The 18,957-nt window shown below is 36.2% G+C and overlaps 1 protein-coding gene across 3 annotated transcripts in view; it reads left to right on the top strand.

Moving 5' to 3' along the window:
- Positions 1-17,789, top strand: part of ABH1 (ARM repeat superfamily protein) — a 200,801-nt gene extending 183,012 nt beyond the window's left edge. For all 3 annotated transcript variants that reach the window (XM_089801895.1, XM_089801893.1, XM_089801894.1), the window contains exons 18-20: positions 16,851-17,026; positions 17,132-17,231; positions 17,327-17,789. In XM_089801895.1, coding sequence (XP_089658021.1) covers positions 16,851-17,026; positions 17,132-17,231; positions 17,327-17,428 — 378 coding nt within the window. In that variant the 3' untranslated portion in view covers positions 17,429-17,789. The remainder of the gene's footprint in view (positions 1-16,850; positions 17,027-17,131; positions 17,232-17,326) is intronic.
- Positions 17,790-18,957: the final 1,168 nt, after the last annotated feature.

Here is an 18,957-nt window from a genome sequence, read left to right as displayed (position 1 = left end):
AAGCTTGAACACGTGAAGTTTTCAAATGACAACGGAGAATTCATCAAAGAGAGTCAGAGGCTATCAGAAGACGTAACACCATGATTATCAAGGTGAATGTAGTGGCACGAAACACAGGAACTCCCGATCTCGTTATCATTTGAGATTGCATCGCCAAGTACAAGGCCCTTCAAAACAATAGCTAGGATTGTTTCAATTCTTTTTCATCTTTCTTCTTCTTCTTCTTTCATGTTTGTAATTGAAGAGGATGTATTACATGAAAATGTGTAATTACATGTAATGCAAGTTGCATGTAACCCAATAATTTCTCTTTTAGTTAGACCGGGTCAAAGTTGGTTGAGTTGCTCCTACTTTTTCTTGCATTTTTTCCTCAACTCCTTTGCCTATATAAAGAAGTGCCTATATAAAGAAATGCCCACTCATTGTAGAAATCATCTTTTGTTGTAAGCAAAAAAGCTTTGCTAGACTTGTGCAAGCATAACTTTGATTGTGTAGTACGAATTTGGGAGAAAAGTGAATAAAAGAAACAATTGGACTTGAAGCTTTGACTGGAAGCAATTGTGATAGAGCAAATTAGAAGCTTTAACTGTAATTTGTGCCTATTATCTTTGATTCATGTTATTATTGTGTGTTCAATAATAGAGCATAGTGATTTAAGAAGCAATCAGAGTTGAAGCTTTAATTGGGAGTGGTTGTGGTAATACATAGACTAGAAGCTTTCATTGTAGCTTGTATTGCCTTCTCAAATTCACAAAAAATAGTTAGAATTCCTCTACTGCTGGAAGTCTTTGCACCCCAATAGAATAGATTAAAATAGGACTTAGAGCCAAACCGGTACACTTTCAATCAGCCTTTGAGTTGGTGTTGGTTTATCGGTATCATCGTTTCCAGCTACTAGATAAAAGTGTAGTTAGAGATTTCATCTTGCCCATTGCTTGCTTCGTGGGTAAGTGGATTCTTTCCTGAAAGTTAAGATGAAAGAATATCAGTAACACCTCTTACAAAATCTCTCAACTTCTTGCTTACCTTGAGTTGATCCAAGGAACGGTGAGAATGGGGAGCCTTCCCTTTAAGGTAGGAGAGACTTTGTTTCACATGTTGTGGCCGATCATCCTATTTTCCGATTTGATTTTACCGAAAACTGTCGGATGCAAAATATCCACCCAATAGTTACCACTCCGCCATTGCATGCCATTTACTATGTTTTTAAATATGTAATATGCTAGTAAATTAATAATCTCTCACTTCTGAACTATTGATCATTGTCCATAGGTTAGTCTCTCTTATTATCTATTTTAATGCATCTATTGTCAATCCTGGTATATAAATGCTTCTCGCAATATTTAATACTTTCTCCTTTTTTTTTAATAATATGTATTTTATTTACAGCAAGAAGATTTGCAATTTATTGACTCCATTTTATGCCATATCTATAAGAGGTATTAATCCTCTTGTTTACATGATTAGTGTAGCTTTGTCTTCTGTCACATATGAATTCCCATATAGTCATTGCCATTTATTTATTTATTCACTTTGACATTGATGATATTTGCGATAACCGTTGTGTCCATCTTTGACATCAATGACAACAATCCATCACTCATGACCGAGTTATCAGGTAATGCTTGTGCCCCCACCCACTTTGTTAGCTACTTTGTTGCAACCACAATGTATAGGCACCTTAAAGCCCTACTTTCCTTGAAAGGTCCCACAAAATCCAAATCCCAACGCTCAAACAATGCTTGTGCCTACGAAGGATTGAGTGGCATGAAATCTCTCAAGGGCTTCCCTGTTCATTGACAAACATCACAATTTATGACCTGTTCCCAAGCATCATTGTCCAAGGCAGGCCACCATAACCCTGCAAGGAGTACCTTTTGTGTTGTGTTGTCATGTCCCCTATGTCCTCGGTCGGCCTTTTTATGTACCTCTCTTAGTACACTTCGTACTTCTTCCTCCATGACACACCTCCTTAGTGCCTGGTCATGTCCCATTTTGTTAGCCATTTCATTGATCAATTGAAAAGTTTTGCTCCTAAGTAACAACTTTCGTCGCTCACCTGGCAACATTTGTGATAGCCCCCCGTAATAAGTAATGAATGCAATTTCATACACAAGAAATTCACATTTTATAATAATTATAATATTCATATTTTATAATAATTATAATAAATGAAAAAATAAGGAAATAATATGCATAATTGAAACATGTATATTATAATAATAATAAACTAAAATACAAATAATCAATTACAAATTATAAATAATAATAGTTAATAACTAAACAATAAACTAACACAATTACACCATTGACAATATAAACCACAAATTATCACTTTCAATATCATTAGCTACATATATAATAATAAGACTGGAAAGTAGTTGCAAATCGGAAGAAGACACATCGACATTGAATATTGGAAGAACAAGGTAATTAAATTTGGAGACAAGTATCAGAGGTGCCACCATCGAACAAGATCCAAGGACAGTGAAGGCATCAATTGGAGGAGTGAGCGTTCGCACACAAACAATAAGTCATTGTCTACATAGAGGGCAGATAGGCATAGCATTTGCCAATCTAACTAAAGGTGCAACAACATAGACAAGACCAGTAGTGGAGTGAGAAGGATTGCATAGCACCGAAGACACTCACAGCCACCATCCATGTGAGACCAAGCTATCATTGAGTAACATCATGTACAAATCGAAAAGGCGAAGGATAAATCTAGAGGTTGATATAGGCAACAAGGAAAATACTTAGTGACTCCCATCTACAAACGAATGAACACTTAGAGACCAGCACCACACATACCAGAAGGAATCTTGATTATATATTTTGACTAATTGGATCATTTTTTTCTTTATTTCTAATTGGACGACTTGGTGTTTGTTTCTAGATGGAGAGGATCGGTCTTGGCATCGCTGCAGTAAACAATTATGGGGTGACTAGAGTAAAAAATCAATTAAGTCTTTCCAAATAGAGGTATGGCATATAACTCTCAATGAGAGCTCATATTCTTAGAGATCAAGTGGACTTTGGTAGGAGACATTAGAATAAATGCGAAGTCTCTTGTAGCGAAAGAAGACATTCATAATCGAATGTCAGAATTCCCAAATAGGATTCCAGAGAGGGATTTATACAGAGAATCCCTTATGGGCAATAGATATTGTAGTGGTCAAACATATGAATATGTCAGGGATGAGAGACTTGGTAGAGGTGGGATCTCCACCAAGTGATTAATCAAAGATCTCAAAAGAGGCCTTAGGAAGATGCTCTTTATACGACGATTGCCTAATTGGGAAGCAATTCTTGCTAGAGGCTTAAGTGATTTGAGAAGAGTTTCTTCCAAAGGATTAGGAAGTGATAGACGAGGTAGTATTTATACTATTAGTTCAAGATTTCTAACATAATTTTTATACATTTTTCCTATTGTATTGATGATTTATTGTAGGTTCCAACATTCAATTTAGGATCTAGACAAGGGGACATTACAACATCTCCCTTGGAAATTGTGAGGTTGGCAAATATTCTCCAATGCTCTTGTATCATTTTGGCAAGACAATGATGTGGAATAGATGTCCATCAGGCAAGTCATTGTTAATTCCTTTTGGCGGCTCTCTTGACTTGATTTGAGAGAGTTTATTGGAGCTTGCATGGCTCTTCTTGAGTCGCATGATGATAGTGAAGCTGAATTCTTGGAGTGGCAACAACCATCTACTCACCTTCCCTTGTATAATTGGTTTATCCACTAGATACATTAGTGTGTGGTGGTCCACATAGAACGTGGATAGTGTCGCCAACAGGTAATGCCTGAACTTTTGTACAACATAAACCATTCTGAGGGTCTCCCTATCCATTCTACAATAGTTCTTTTTCGTCCTAGAAAACAATTTGTTGGTGAAGTTAATGGGGTGGTCCAAGTTGCGATCACCCACTTGTGCCAGAGTTGCACCAATTATAAAGTTTGAGGCATCCACATGTATGTGGAACTCTATCCTAGTTGGGATACACTAAGATTGGTGCGCAGACTAGTCTTGTCATCAATTCTGCAAATGAAGTTTCCTACTTTGTCCTTTACATGGAGGGTTCTCCTTTTTGCATCATCTTGTTGAGAGGACAAGATACTTTGGCAAAGCTTTATGAATGGCCTATAATAGTCGATGTGCCCCAAAAATAACTTCACCCTCGTAACATCCATAGGGGCCTCCATCTTGCTGATTACCTTGAGCTTATTAGGGTCAGTCTTTAGTGGTCTTACAAACAATATAGCCGAAGAGCTTCCTTTGTGGAACAATAAGCCTACACTTTTTTGGGTTGAGTGCCAACCTTGCTCATCAACACCTCTCTATGCACTATCGAAGTGCTACTAGGTGCGTATCTTGCCCACTGAAGATAGACCAATCATCAAGGAAAACTCAAAAATTCCCCATCGACATCTTGTCGAAGATGTGAAGGATTATTCTTTGAAACATTGTCGATGCATTGCATAGACCAAAGGGCATTTGGTTGTATGTGTAAACTTTGCCCTTCACTACAAATGTCATTTTCAACTTATCCTCCTCTGCGATAGATATTAGGTTATAACTAGAAAATCCATCCATGAACAAGTACATCACGTTGTATGGTCGAAAAATGGAAGAGGACCAACCATACATAAATGGAGGAGGAAGACTGAGACCACTCCTTTTGATTAGATTAGATTAAAACCAAGGAAGGTATCAATACAAATCCAATGTAAATAAGAATAGATAACTCGGATTTATTTCCCTCTCACCCCCACCTTAAGAGGATTTTAGCAAAAGGATAAATAAAGTGATGTTGTAATCATAGTTTGCAAACTTTGCGAGTACTCTCAGAGTTGCTGCGTACTCTCATTTTTTTTTGCTGGGCAAGTACTCTCAAGTTTAATTGTCGCGTATTTATAGATGTAAAAAAAAAAGGTAAAAATGTCGATGCAAGGAAAACACTAGATAAGATGCATTTTTCACATGATGTTACTGCTATAAAACTATGCATTTTCTCTATTGAGGTGTCAATTTTTAAATTTAATACAAATTTGTAATTGAATTCTACAAAGAATATATGTTTCTTTAAGAGATTTTAAATTTTAGTACTTATTGAGTTGCTGACTTTTTCTCGAGTTTTTGTCAAGTATATGAAGAGTTTTTGCCGAGTTGAAAATTTTGGGCTTCTTGAGTACTCTCCGAGTCCGAGTTTGGAAACTATGGTTGTAATAGAATGTATGGAAATAGAAGGGAGAAGATGATATACCTTGTAAGATACAAACCTGAAAATATGTTGTCGAATGATGTCAAAAGTTGTAGTAACACAAGATCTAGGCTAAAATCCGCAAGGCAGATAAAACCTAGAAATCTCTTGGAGATCTATCAAGGGTGAAATGGATCATTAGGGCTATACTGTGCCCCAAATTAATTTTGTGATGTTGATTCTGATTTCGTAGCTTTGCAAAGAGCCAAAAAGGGTATCTAGAACTGTAACCAGTTCGTTGCTCTGAAATCTGAAGCCTACAAAACCAAGGGGTTTACCTTGGTCAAACCCCAATTTAGGAATTAACCTTGAATAGAGATAATTGAAATAGAATGCTAGCAAGTAGTAGTTTTACATTTAACATGATGCAATGTAAATCTATGAATATGCTCTTGAATTTAGAATGTAATCAAGTATGTAGATGTAATAGCTTTGACTCGACTTCAAAAACCCTAGAAAGAAAATCAAAGTAATATCAAAACCTTTATAAATGTGTCTGCTTGAAATCTGCCTTGTAGAGGGATGTAGACCTTGGAAGTGATAGATGTAAGGATCATGAATGTATGGAGGGAGATCTTGAATGTTGAAAATGCAATAGAAGATCTAGGATAAACTCCTTCAATGACTTCAATGTATAAATCCTTTATCTTCAATGGAGGAATAACTTGAATGCTTTGAATGCTTGAGAACTTGAGAGCTTGAATGCTTTAGTGTGTAGATTGATGGATGAGAAATGGAAGGGTTTATATGTTGTTCGAAATTGACTAACTCTTGTAGACCGACCTACATAGGAATTAACACCCCGAATGCATTTGAACACGGGACCCAAAGAGGAGACCCAAACTGGGTCCATATTAGGGGTATACTATGCCTTTGACAGCCAGGTCTCGAAACCTTTTGGATCCCTTCGAAATCCCAAATCTGGTCTCGAATCTCTAGAATCAGGTGTAGAGTTCGAGATATAGCCATTATGATGCAAGGAGTAGTTCCAAGTGGATAGGTGAAGGAAAGGGAGACCTAGTAGGATAGATCCTACCTCAAGCTTAAAGCCATCAAAATAAACATTTAAAAAAGGATCTATTAGGTTTTACCCCAATTCCACCTAGGAGGAAGGGCAAAAAGGGAAGATGGAATGAGAGGTGCGAGGAGACTGATGATCTCGCATTAATAAGGTGCTAAACATTCATCAAATTTGAGTGAGTCCAATTTAAGATGGTACACTCATGACCGACAACCTCCTCGAGGATTGTATTTGTTAACGAGATAGGAAGTGCTAGCCTTGTCGTGTGTATCCTTCCCAGCTTTCATCTCTTTCTCAACCTTCTCTCTAGCCTGTCATACCCTCTACTTCTTTGTATAGGGTCAGGGTATGTTGCTTGTCTAGCTTGGTTTCGAGTGACTACATAGTTTTTCTTCCTCAATGATGAGCTGGTTCACATTGGGTTTCAAATAGTTAGCATCCTCATGATCTCTAGGGCTGCACCATCGACACAACTTTTGTGCTGTGTCGCCCTTTTGGCCATCTCGGGCGAAGTGGCCCCACTGGGTCCACAACCCACACTAGATTAGTCGTCTCTTCGAATCATATTTTGTTGTCATTATTCCCTCTCCCTCTACATTGGCTATTTAGAACCTGCTGAATGATGCATTATTGTTTGTTTGTTGTGCCATCTTTGCTGCCCCAGAGGTGGACAATTGTTCTTGTGTAAGAGCACTTGTTGGCTCCTCATCTTCATATTGTACGAGCATTCCTTAGTGGAATGACCCATAACTTGGTAGATTTCGCAGAATGATTTTCTTGGGCGCAAACCCTTTGGGTGCCTATTCTGCTTGCACTCCATGCACTGTAATTTTCCTTCACCACATCATTCAACGTTCCCCTTCATTACTTTAATTCATTAATTATCCATTCTACATCCTTTTGAAGGGCTTGCACCTTCTTGTTTGAACTATCGTTGTTGCTCTCTTTGGATGATTCATCACTCTCTGACAAAGATTTACTCTTCTTCTTTGAAGTTTTGTCTTTGCTTTTAAGGTTCATCGCTTTGTCATAGGCATCTGCATATGATGTGGGCAACACTTGTTAGAAATAGTAGTCCACTAAGATAACTGAGATGGGGGAAGGGGGGTGAATCAGTTATCCAATTAAAACATTTATCAACCTTAATTTCTCAACCATGTAACCAAAGTAAACAACAACCATAACAAGATGCACATACACAATTACACTAGATTTGTTAACTAGGGAAACCCTTGATCAGAGGGAAATCCCCGATGGGAATGATGCCTACAAAGATATACTGATATATATATTCTTTGTTAGAGGATGGACCCTGTTAGGAGTGTATAAACACATTCAGTACATGAGAGTCCCTGTTAGGAGATTTTGAATCCTTGTTAGAAGATTCCAACCTTGTTAGGAGTTGTGCCAATCCTATTAAGAGTTGTAGAAAGCAGAAGGACCCACTGTCCAAACAACTTCTAGAGCAAGACCACTGAACTTCACTATCCAACTGATCTCTCAACTATTCCTTGCAGAATACTTGTTCGTACTATGCTTTATCCTCTTCCTTCTATCCTGTCAACTAGACCAATCACTATCAAACCTTGTAGGCCAGGTTAAAAACCTCAGATCCAAATATCAAATCTCGAATTCAAAATAAAACCTCAGCAATGAAGTTTTCTCCAACTTTGCTCTGCTTTGCTTATCTTCGCATATCAACCTGATTACTCAACGTTCATATCTTTTCTCCTCTTTTTCGCTCTTCACACTTTCTTTTATAACAAAGGAAAATGTCCTTCCTTTATATCAAGTCCATAAAACAATCCCCTTGTGTCGAGGAGGTCACATTTTACTTAGCGATAACATCAATCTGTCGCCTTGTAACTTGAATAACTTTCCTTACGTGTAATATAATGAGGAGCGAGCTTAGCCATGTCATCTCTAGCATGTCTTCTACACACCTTTAACCTTGCTTCTCAAAATAACAACTCTGCTAACGGATATACCAAGTTTACTAGAACATGCTTCTGTAAACTGTATCTCTGAACAATCTTCACCAAAACTTGCATAACTTCTTCCAGACTTAATGTTTTTGCACTCGAGGTTAGTTTCATATACTAGACACTTAGTAGTATCTCCCATTAACCTTGCTAGTGAAAATACTCAAAGATTGCTCTTCTGTCAAATACCATAGAAAACTGCCATGTTGACATCAATGACAAACACAGTCATGAATGTAAAATATGATCATGATAATGATCTAATCATGTTTCTACAATTCTCCCCCATAGGAATATCATCAGCATTCATTCTTTCAACAACACTATCTTCATTTTCTTTTGAGAGAAGGCTTTAATCCCTCTATAAACCATCTCTTTTTCAGTTCATCAGCCGATTGTGTTTCCATCTTCCTGAGAAGCTCTTTAATCCTCTGATTGTATGGTCGTACTATTTCCTTCTTTTCTTGTTTTGCACTATAGATTTTGGCCACTATTTCATTGTCATCCCAAAGCAATTGGAACTCAGCCTAAAATTCCTTACTTAGGTTATCCCATGTGTTTATTTTAGCTTTATCCATGTAAGAGTACTCATCGATGGAAACTGCTCATAGGGTCGCTAGAAATTGTTTGACCCATTCATTTTTGTTTTTGACTTTGTTTGTCGTCCAAATGGTTTTATAGGTCTGGAAGTGCCTTCTGGGATCTTCATTCCCATCACCATTAAACTTTGGTAGTTTCTACTTTTGTGATGATAAATATTTTGTTGTTGCCTCCAATGGGTTGTACTCTCGAGTTGGTTGGGTTGGATCTTGACGGGTTGTGTTGACCATTGTGTAGTGTCCCTTCAAGACTCCCCACTACCTTGGTCTCCTTGATGTCCCTAGCCTCTTCTTCCCCCTTCCTTCGGGCTTCCCTTACCTCATTGCACGGTGTGAGGGTTAAACTCACTAGTGAACTCCTTTTCATCTCTATCAAGTTGTCATCGCCTACCTTGCACTGTCTACTATACTCCTAGTGGTACTCTTCCTTGTCCTACGATTCTCTATGGGCCTCTTCACCTTCAGAGGTACCATTTAGGTCTCCTTTTGTCAACCCTTCAACAAGTGTTTAGAACCATCCCCTCCGTTCCACTTGTTGTAGTGATAAAGCCCTCTAGATAGTCTCACTCTTGTTTATTTGTTCTTTTCTACTTTTATCTTTATTTAATAAGTTTGGCATGTATACTTTTGTTTTGTGGAATTGAAACAATACATAACTTAAACAAGAACACTTTATTCATTTATTGTTTGTATACAATACATGTCATTATATAGACATAATCATAACACTGTGTTCTCCTTTATTTATATTTGCATCTTTAGGATTTACTTCATATTTCCTGTACGACAGGATTCATCTCTCTTCTTCCTCCTTTCGACATTCCTCCCTTTGGTGGTAGTAGTCTTGGAGAACTTGTTTTTGTTGGTTCTCCTGATTGATTTCCTTTCGTCAGTTTTGAAGTGCTAGGAATGTTTGTGCCAACAACTTTGGGAGAAAACACATCAAACAATCCTTCGCCAAACTTACTCCGAGGGCACTTCGCACGACACCTTGTGGTTTTCCTTCTCATGTGGCTTCTCTTTGCACGTGTCTCAATGGATGCCTAACTAAAGTATTAAGATGAAGTCGGTCATCAACTCCCATTCACCCTCGAATATTTCCAGATTCTCATCTTCTTAGCGGCTACTCTCCCTGTAGTTTATTGGTTGCCCCATCGCATTTCGTTCACCATCCACACTTTTCTGGAATCGTAAACGTAACGATGCCATATGTTTACTGCCAATGGTAAATAAAGTTAATTGCATGCTATTGTATGAAAGTTAAAACAAAGATAGTAAATGCAAGACAATATCAGAGAACCACCATGTATTCCATTAATATCAAGCACATATTACATCAAGAAGGTTATCAACCAGAATGATAAACGATAATAATACGGATACTACTGTCCTCTTCCATCCAAGGGAGTGTACATATAATCTCTTAGGCGGTGCGATGTAAACCGTTGCGATCACAACTACCTATCCCTCAGTCATGCTACCAATGACATGATTAAACACTAACAACATTTAGACAACACGTGATTTTTCTAACCGCTAGGTTTTTTCTTGGTGTGCTCTCTGTCACTTGAAAATTTATGAGAGATAATAGTTTCATATTGGGAATGTTCACCAAGATCTGTGTTTAATGTAATAGAAAATGCAATACAAAATACATTCACCAAGGAAAAAGAGAAACACTTAGATCTTGTGACCTCATTAATTCAAAAAAACTTATTAATGTCCTTACAGAGGATTAGAATTTACAACTATGGATGAAGTGACTAGTAGACTAGCACTTTGAAGATTTTGTGTATTGCTTCTTGGTGTGCAATCAAAAGCTCCTTCAGTTAGAACACTATCTGAATAATTACGTATCGCAAACTCCTACTTGTTTCAAGGTGCTGACACCCATCGAAATCATAGGAAGCCTGTTGTAAGTTCTCATATATATGGTGTCATGCACAGTCATGCTACCAACCACAACTATTGATTCTCACCAAAATCATGTGTTATAGATCACCCAACACACATAGATTGCCACTCCTTTCTTCCTTGACATAAAAGTATTAATAAGGTTTCTCACATTGATAGCCACACAATTGCAAATTTGCACAGTATATTCACCATCATAGAATAATTCTCGGGTCACATGGATGTGTTAATGCTTCCCAAGATTTAACGTTAGCTTTCCTTCAAATCGTCTACACACAACAATGTCAAATTCATATTTTGAATGTCCAAGTAATCTCAAGACTACTACCCTGCAGGGGCATCAAGATTTTTAAGCGTGAGGGTTTGTCGCCCCACAAAGCCCAACTTGACTAGGTAACATTAACAATGAACTTCATACAATTACCTACAAATAATCATACATTCCTTCCTATTATTTAACACTCCAGTATTTTCCTTCTTGATTGAATGGATTCCTCCTTTCTTCTCTATGTTTTCCTATACCTCCCCTTTGTAGGTTTGATTTATGTAACACCCAACTCCCAGGATGAGTCTTTCTATCCTTCAATTAATTTAATTAATTTTCCATAGGTGACTAACCATGTCGGCTAGTTTTTGTGTCTTAATGTTATATTTTCCTTTTATACCAAGGTCCATGTTAATAACAAGTTTAAAATAAGTTAATTGGTCCATAAGACACCAAACTTCCAACTTTTAAAGAAATGGGCAAATGATCTTGAAATCTAATGAATAAGAGCTTGTCAGAGATTTGACGACGAGCTTCAGAATTTGCAATCTCGATGAGAATGCTACATGATTCCTTTTAAAGTCCTTAATTAGCCCTCGAGACTGATATAAAGGCTAACAACTAATCGCTTCATAATGGCTCATAAAGGGTACATTACATGAGTGTTGGTGAGAAGGGAAGAACAATGGAAATTATGTTTAATGCACAAGTACAAGAAGATATAGAGTCATCCATTGCTAAATTCGTTTTTACTAATGTTATCTCATTTTGTGTGGTGTGTTTCTCTTAGTCAAAACAAATGTTGAAAGATATAGCCACTATGGGTCCCTATTTGATACCCTCTCATGATTATAAGTTGTGAACTACCCTCCTAGACAAAGAGAACTGCAAGGGTAATGTGTTGTTGGGAGATATGAGACAAACTCGGGCGAGGATATGCTAGTCTCTTGCTATAGATGAGTGGACTAATGCTAGACATTGTCTAGTTATCACTACCATTGTCAGATACCCTATGTGTTCTTATTCTTGAAAGTCATGGATTGTTCATGAAAGCGCAAGGATGCATAGTTCCAATTCACCATTTTCAGAGATGCCATAGAAGAGATTGGGCTGGCTAATGTTGTACATGTGATTGTAGATTCAACACCTGTGTGCAAATCAGTTAGTTTGATGGTGGATGGTGCTTATTATAAGCACATCTTTTGGATCCCTTGTGCTTATGGATTGAAATGCATAGGGAAAATAGATTGGGTGAAGCATGTGGTGTTAGATGCTAGAGAGATTCAAATGTTCATTTAAATTATTGTTATATGTATTTCCAATTACATTGAGCCATAGTTACACCGCCTTGGGGAATGGGGGCATTAGGATAGGGAAACAAGTTTTTGGGCAGAAGGGATAGAGGAGTCTCAATTTAGGGACATTGAGGGGACGACAATGAAGACTGGGGGGCGGGGGGTATATACTATATACTATATATTACATATGTGGTACTTAAAATGCTAGTTATGAACAATTTGTATAACAATATTAGACATATAGTTGTAAAATACTAATTTTCTAAAATTTAAATACTTGAACATTGAATTGAGTGTTGAATATGAAAGTGGACTATTAAACAATTATTATTAAAACTTTAAATACTCAAATCAGCAAATGGAAGAATTCTAACTTCTGTTATATAAATATTAAAAAATAGTAGTCATTGAAGAGCACAAGGGGTATAATAAGAAATTTGCCAATCTAAAACTTTTATTTAAACAATTAACTACAAATGTTGAAATGAACAACTATGCACATGAACACAATGACACAATGATTTACATGGAAACCCAATAAATGCTTTCTTATATAAATTGTTCTTTTACAAATTGGTTTGTAGGCTCCAATCTACTAGAGGCTAGGACCTCTATGTTTATGAGCACCGACTCCCACACTTCATAGGCTTCAACCTGCACGAAGCTCCAACTCCCTCTGTTATCTCCATGAGCACCAACCCACTACACACACTTCTACTCTCCACCTTAATATTGTTGCTTGTCAACTGATGATGGGTACTTTAATTGCACACTTCCCCTTCTTCAATACACTCTTCTTCCTTTCAAGTCAGCCTCAAACATTTCTTTCAGACTTGTGTGTGTGTATATATATATATCTGTGTGTGTATACATCAGATTTAGTCTGATTATATATTTTTCTTTTAATGCTCTTTTCAAAACTTTCCTCTTTCTTTTGGTTTTGATCCTTTATCCACAGATAACTTTTTATTTATTCATATTTCTTGCTTATTTCTCCCCACTTCCTCTTCACAATATTTTTCTTTTATACTTCTCTTGCTGACTTCCTCTTATCTCTTTCTTCTCTGTTTTTTTTTTTAACTGCTTTTTCTTCTCTCTACTTTTTCACACATTCTTGTTTTTCAGACTTTTGAACTTACATATATCATTTACAAGTCTTTTCATAGCATGGTCACGTCCCTTCTTTTATACCTATGGCTCTTCATGAATATTTCCACACTATCGGTGTTTATTAGAAATAATAGTAATGTGTTTTTTTGACTTTTTTAATCTTCCTTTGCTGACATGAAATAAAATCGTATCCTCTTAATTTATCTAACAACTTTAAATCAACGTTGCCTTCAGTACTCATTCAACACTTCATCATCTATAAGAAACTTTGTATAGATATGTATGCCATCATTCGAACATTTTTGATTTAGCACCGTAGATCATAGTAGAGATGTCTACATTGTTCCGGTGTATGCTTCTATGCGTCGATATTAATTGCATCTGATCATACACTCCCTCGTATAGCCTTCATAGTTGTATGTAGTATATCATCCGCTGAATATCTTTTGTCGGGCTTCATCAATTAATACATATAATCGTAGCTTGCCAAAACACCGAGATTTGCCTTCTATAGTTGCTAGTATTATACAAGCTTTTTGTCTTCTATCAAAGCTCTGTATTAACGCTGCCATCATCTATTTATATGTTGGTTCCATATATTTGAGAAGTCACACATAATTTAATATTGAAGACTCCTGACAGTCACTGTAATTTGCTCTCCATACTTTCAACTACATTCATTCTTTTCTTGTCTTCATATCACATTCTCTTGTGAGTTACTACAGGTAACTTCTTAGTCGTGTTATTTGACTAGTCTTCTTAATTGCATATTGATGATTGTTGTGCGTATATTACTGATATTATTATGTATATCATATTTGTATATATTTCTATTATATTGTTTGTCCCTTATTATCTCTATGAAAACACACACATTTCTCGTGTTCCTTTTTTACATCTACGTAGCTGTATGTGTCCTCTTGAAGTTGATGCCGCTGTTCTATATGGTTATTGTGGTTCATATGTTGATCCAAAAATTTTCCGAACATGACTTCATCTTTTCGTCCCCTTGACATTGATGATACACTTTTGACATGAACACTTTGGCTTCTCCCATGTTTGATACTAATGACAATTTTACACTCTTCCAAGTGCCTTTGACATCAATGACAATATTTTCATCAATCTCCTGAGTTCCTTTGACATCAATGACAATATTTTCATCAGTCATAGATATCAAAAGTATGATTCTCTCATCATCAAGATGATTGCATTGAGCAGCATGATATGATATTCAATACAACCAATAGGATATTACAAAAATACTATTTTCTAAAATAAACTTTATTTTTATTGTTTGAACAGGGGATGCCCAGGCCCCAGACCTTGGCGGGGTCGAGGGTAACATTCGCGTCGCCCCTATTTCCTCAGGGGACGTCCCTTGTCTTCGCCGGAATGATGACAGACTGATGGTGCTGCTGAAGACATCAGAACGGTGTCCCCTGATACCCTGTGTGTCTCTGTCTTCAAGACATTGTGTTTTTTTTTTGTTGTGGGGGGAACATGTCCCCAGGTTACAATACATTGAGCCTTAGAATTATATATATTATAGGTATGCCACTTACTACATTTTGATGAAGAGGATGTTTGAGGTGCATGAGCCTCTGCAATTGATGGTGGGGAATCCAGAGTGGACCCAACAATCTAATTCTAGCTTTCTGAAGGAAAATCGATCAAGAAAAAGATCCTCGATGATAGTTGTGGACTATATTATAGGTATGCCACTTACTACATTTTGATGAAGAGGATGTTTGAGGTGCATGAGCCTCTGCAATTGATGGTGGGGAATCCAAAGTGGACCCAACAATCTAGTTCTAGCTCTCTGAAGGAAAATCGATCAAGAAAAAGATCCTCGATGATAGTTGTGGACTGCAGATTGTTAATTTTCATATTGAATTTCTAATTCTTTCAAACTTTTTGTTTAGATTTTGCAAATATCTTTTTTCTGTCATCTCACCAATCGTAGATGTCATTAGATATGCCTATACAGATTCTCCTTGTCTTGGAGAGATATGTAAGATATTTGACAGTATGCTTGGGAAGATAAAAACAATTTTGGTTAGGGATCCTGTGGGTCATGGTATGACCTGCTGGCTTGGTGAGTCATGCAAGTTATGGCCTACGACCCACCGAGTCATGGCGAAGGGTTGTGAAAACTCACCCAGCTGTCCATGGCTCACAAACTTGCTGGACTAGTGGCAAGTTTTGGATCACTGGTTTATAGTATTTTATTTACTTGTGATTATCATTATTTTAGCATGAATTGTCTTAGGTATTTTTAGTGGCTGCACATTGAACAAATTACTTTCTTTTCTAGCAATATTGTCTTCCTTTTGTGGTTTATCATAGACACTTGTTCATTCCCTCAACACTCGTTCTTCTAACATCTTCTTCTATATTACTGTGATCTTTTAGTTAACTGTAAATAGTTACATGGCTTATAGTATTTTATTTACTTGCGATTATGATTATTTTAGTATTGAGTGTCTATAGGTATTTGTATTCTAGCAGTATTGTCTTTGTTTTTGTGGTTTATGATAGAAGAGAATTGTGCTTTTAAAAATGGCTTTTAAAATGCCCTCACTTCTCGTGTAGTTTAATATCTATGATCTGCTTATAACTGCAAATAAATGTGCGGTCTTCGTAATTTTGCTGCAATTATTTCTATTTTGTGACTAGCTTTAGTTTGGTCTTTACTAATAAGATTTTTTTGATTTCACCTTGCGGGTCCCACTTTGAAGTTGATCACCTTTTGTTATGTTTATTTATTTCAGTTTTGCTCTTTTTTTAATAATTCTTGTAAATTACGCACATTATCTTATCCTGCTTGAGTTGCTTCTTGTGAAGACTATTGTATGTTACTTTTGTTTATATATCTGAAAGTAAGGATGGCTATTTTTCCCAGTGACTCTTTTAGTGTTTTAACTAATGCAAAAATTGTAATATGTTTCTGGATTCGATTGTGTTAAGATTTTTACCATCAACGTTTCAAATCACATTACGTGATCCATCATCAGAATGAAAAGCAAGAGAAGCAAAACACAGTAGTGGATACGTGATACTGTGTTTTGCTTCTATTGCTCTTCATCCTGATGATGGATCACGTAGTGGGATTCGAAACGTTGATGGTAAAAATCTTAACACAATCGAATCCAGAAACACATTACAATATAATAGATTGTGGAAATTTGTTCTCTTTGATTAATGCATAAATGTTTATGCTTTCCTAGTTTGCATCTGCTATTGAGAGTATAAAATTTGGATGTCCTCTTTGGGCCTTGTAAAGTTCTGTTGTTTAGTTGATGCTGTTAAATATTTTGTTATGTTCATCAGTGTATTATAGCTATCAGTAGCCATGTGTCACTCTTTGCTATACTTGTAATTGCTATACAGGTATTGTTCATCACTCTTTATAGGTGCTTTTCGGATGCACTTATGAAGCACCTCTCAGTTGATCTCACTGAGAAACAGGAAGATGTTCTTGGAACTGATCAGAGAGAGCAAATGTCTATAGATTCAGAAGAACCTTCAGCAATGGATGCTGATGATGATGAACGGCGAAATCAAAGGTATCTTTTAAGATAAATCGTCAAAGATTTCCTGCCTAGATGCTCTACATATACAATTTCACAATCCAAGTTGTGGCATTCACATATTTTGGCTATAAAACACAGATTCTCAAAAAGCAATGGATTACATAGCCAAGCAGAACAGCAGTGGTGTCGTTGCACCCTGGGCCAGCTCCGGGCACTTACAAGGAAGTATGCAACAGAGGTAAAACAATATAGCTGATTCTAAAATTCATGCTGATTTAAGTGTCATACTCATCATCTAATGTCTCCTAACGGATTAAGATTTGGAAATTGCAGATTTGGCCTCACATCGATAAAATAGATGCTGAAGTTTTTACAGGAGATATACATCCTTCTATTGTAAAAGCAGTATATTCTGCCCTTCGGCGACCAGTATAATCTGATGTAAAAATGCAACTAATTGAAATAGTGGATTTAAAAATATTCATTATACGATGTGTCTCTGGTGTTTTCAACTGTAGTTTATCTTTATTAGTTAAGGCCTTAAATATATTGTAGGATATGATAGGTGTAAGATATTGCGGTCAACTGAGGTAGCCTAAAATGAGTGACAAACTTTGACCACTGAAATTTACATGATATGTAAGTATATTGGCTGGAAAAGAGACCCACAAATATAATCCTCCTATCCCTTTTACCGGATAGAAACTAAGGGCATTGTATATCATTATGAATTGACATTTATAGCGGCATTTGATTATAAAATTAACTGATTGGCGCAATCAATTCCACTTGCCAATCGCGAACTCTTTCTTTGCTATTGTTATTTTTAATCCCTCAATTTGCAACTGCTTTCGATTATATAATTATTAATGGAAAACACTCTTTGATTATACCAATGATCTGAAACTTTGGACGAACTATGGAGGGAATATGCGGGCATTGTTATTTCAAATCATATAAATCGCTCAATCTCTTTCTCTCATGTTTTTGGGTTTCAGATTAAACGGTAAGATAAAAATCCCTGCTCGACGAAGATTCGAAATCAAAATCTCTTTATTCATTGTATCAGTAAAAACATGATTTAAAATAATAATAATAGAACTTGTTAATGGGAGAGTTAATAACATCAAATATAATCCAAAGTTTAATAAGACTATAACCACCATACATACTACAATATATTGAAAGCTAATTTAATGACTCCAATAAGTGTCTTCGATGGTTATGCGAAGTACAAATTAAGGCAAATCTTTAAATCATTGAGAATAATGATATACAATGAGCAGGGAAAAGTATCAATAAGAACCACCCAAAAAAACATGACAACAGCTAAGGAAAAACTCTGCTTAATCAATTTTTATCGCTATTGTGAATATTGATTGGTGGAGGTAAGCTTAAGGATTAAAATTCAAAAATACAACAGAGTTTTCTTAAACTTTTAGCTTTTTTTTTTGCATGATCTACATAATCTGTAATTGAAAATAGATAAAAAATAGAGAAAAAAAAAATTGTATTTTTGTGAATTTGAAAAAAAATAAAAAGTTAACTTTTTTTTTTTTTTTTGATACATTTTGTTTGAACTTAGCCAATGCCTTGATTGGTACTAACTCTCTTTATTAACTATCATCATATCTATGTAGCTCATAATGTTGTGATACCATATTCTCCTGTGCTGCCATTTTCGTTTACCATGTGCCTTTAACACCTTTTCGAATGGATATGTAATGGTTGTAAAAAGATTGTGGCTATAAATTGTAGTCCAAATTTTTCCTTTTCTCCCTCTTTAGATGGTCAATCCTCCATACATAGGAATGTGTGTAAAACAAGAAAGTTTGCAAGAAGTACAATTTATAACAAATTTAATAGATTATAAATAGTCTCTATGGTTTATAAGATAAGATGATGGCTTTTTTTTCACATTTGTCTTATGACGTGCTATCTTTTTTGATGATGAGTCAAAATTA

The sequence above is a fragment of the Cupressus sempervirens genome, chromosome 9 (assembly GCF_028749045.1).
Source record: "Cupressus sempervirens isolate cs-2001-9-10 chromosome 9, ASM2874904v1, whole genome shotgun sequence".
Lineage (NCBI taxonomy): Eukaryota > Viridiplantae > Streptophyta > Pinopsida > Cupressales > Cupressaceae > Cupressus > Cupressus sempervirens.
Note: the sequence above shows the minus strand (reverse complement) of the source record. Positions and strands in the feature narration are given on the sequence as shown.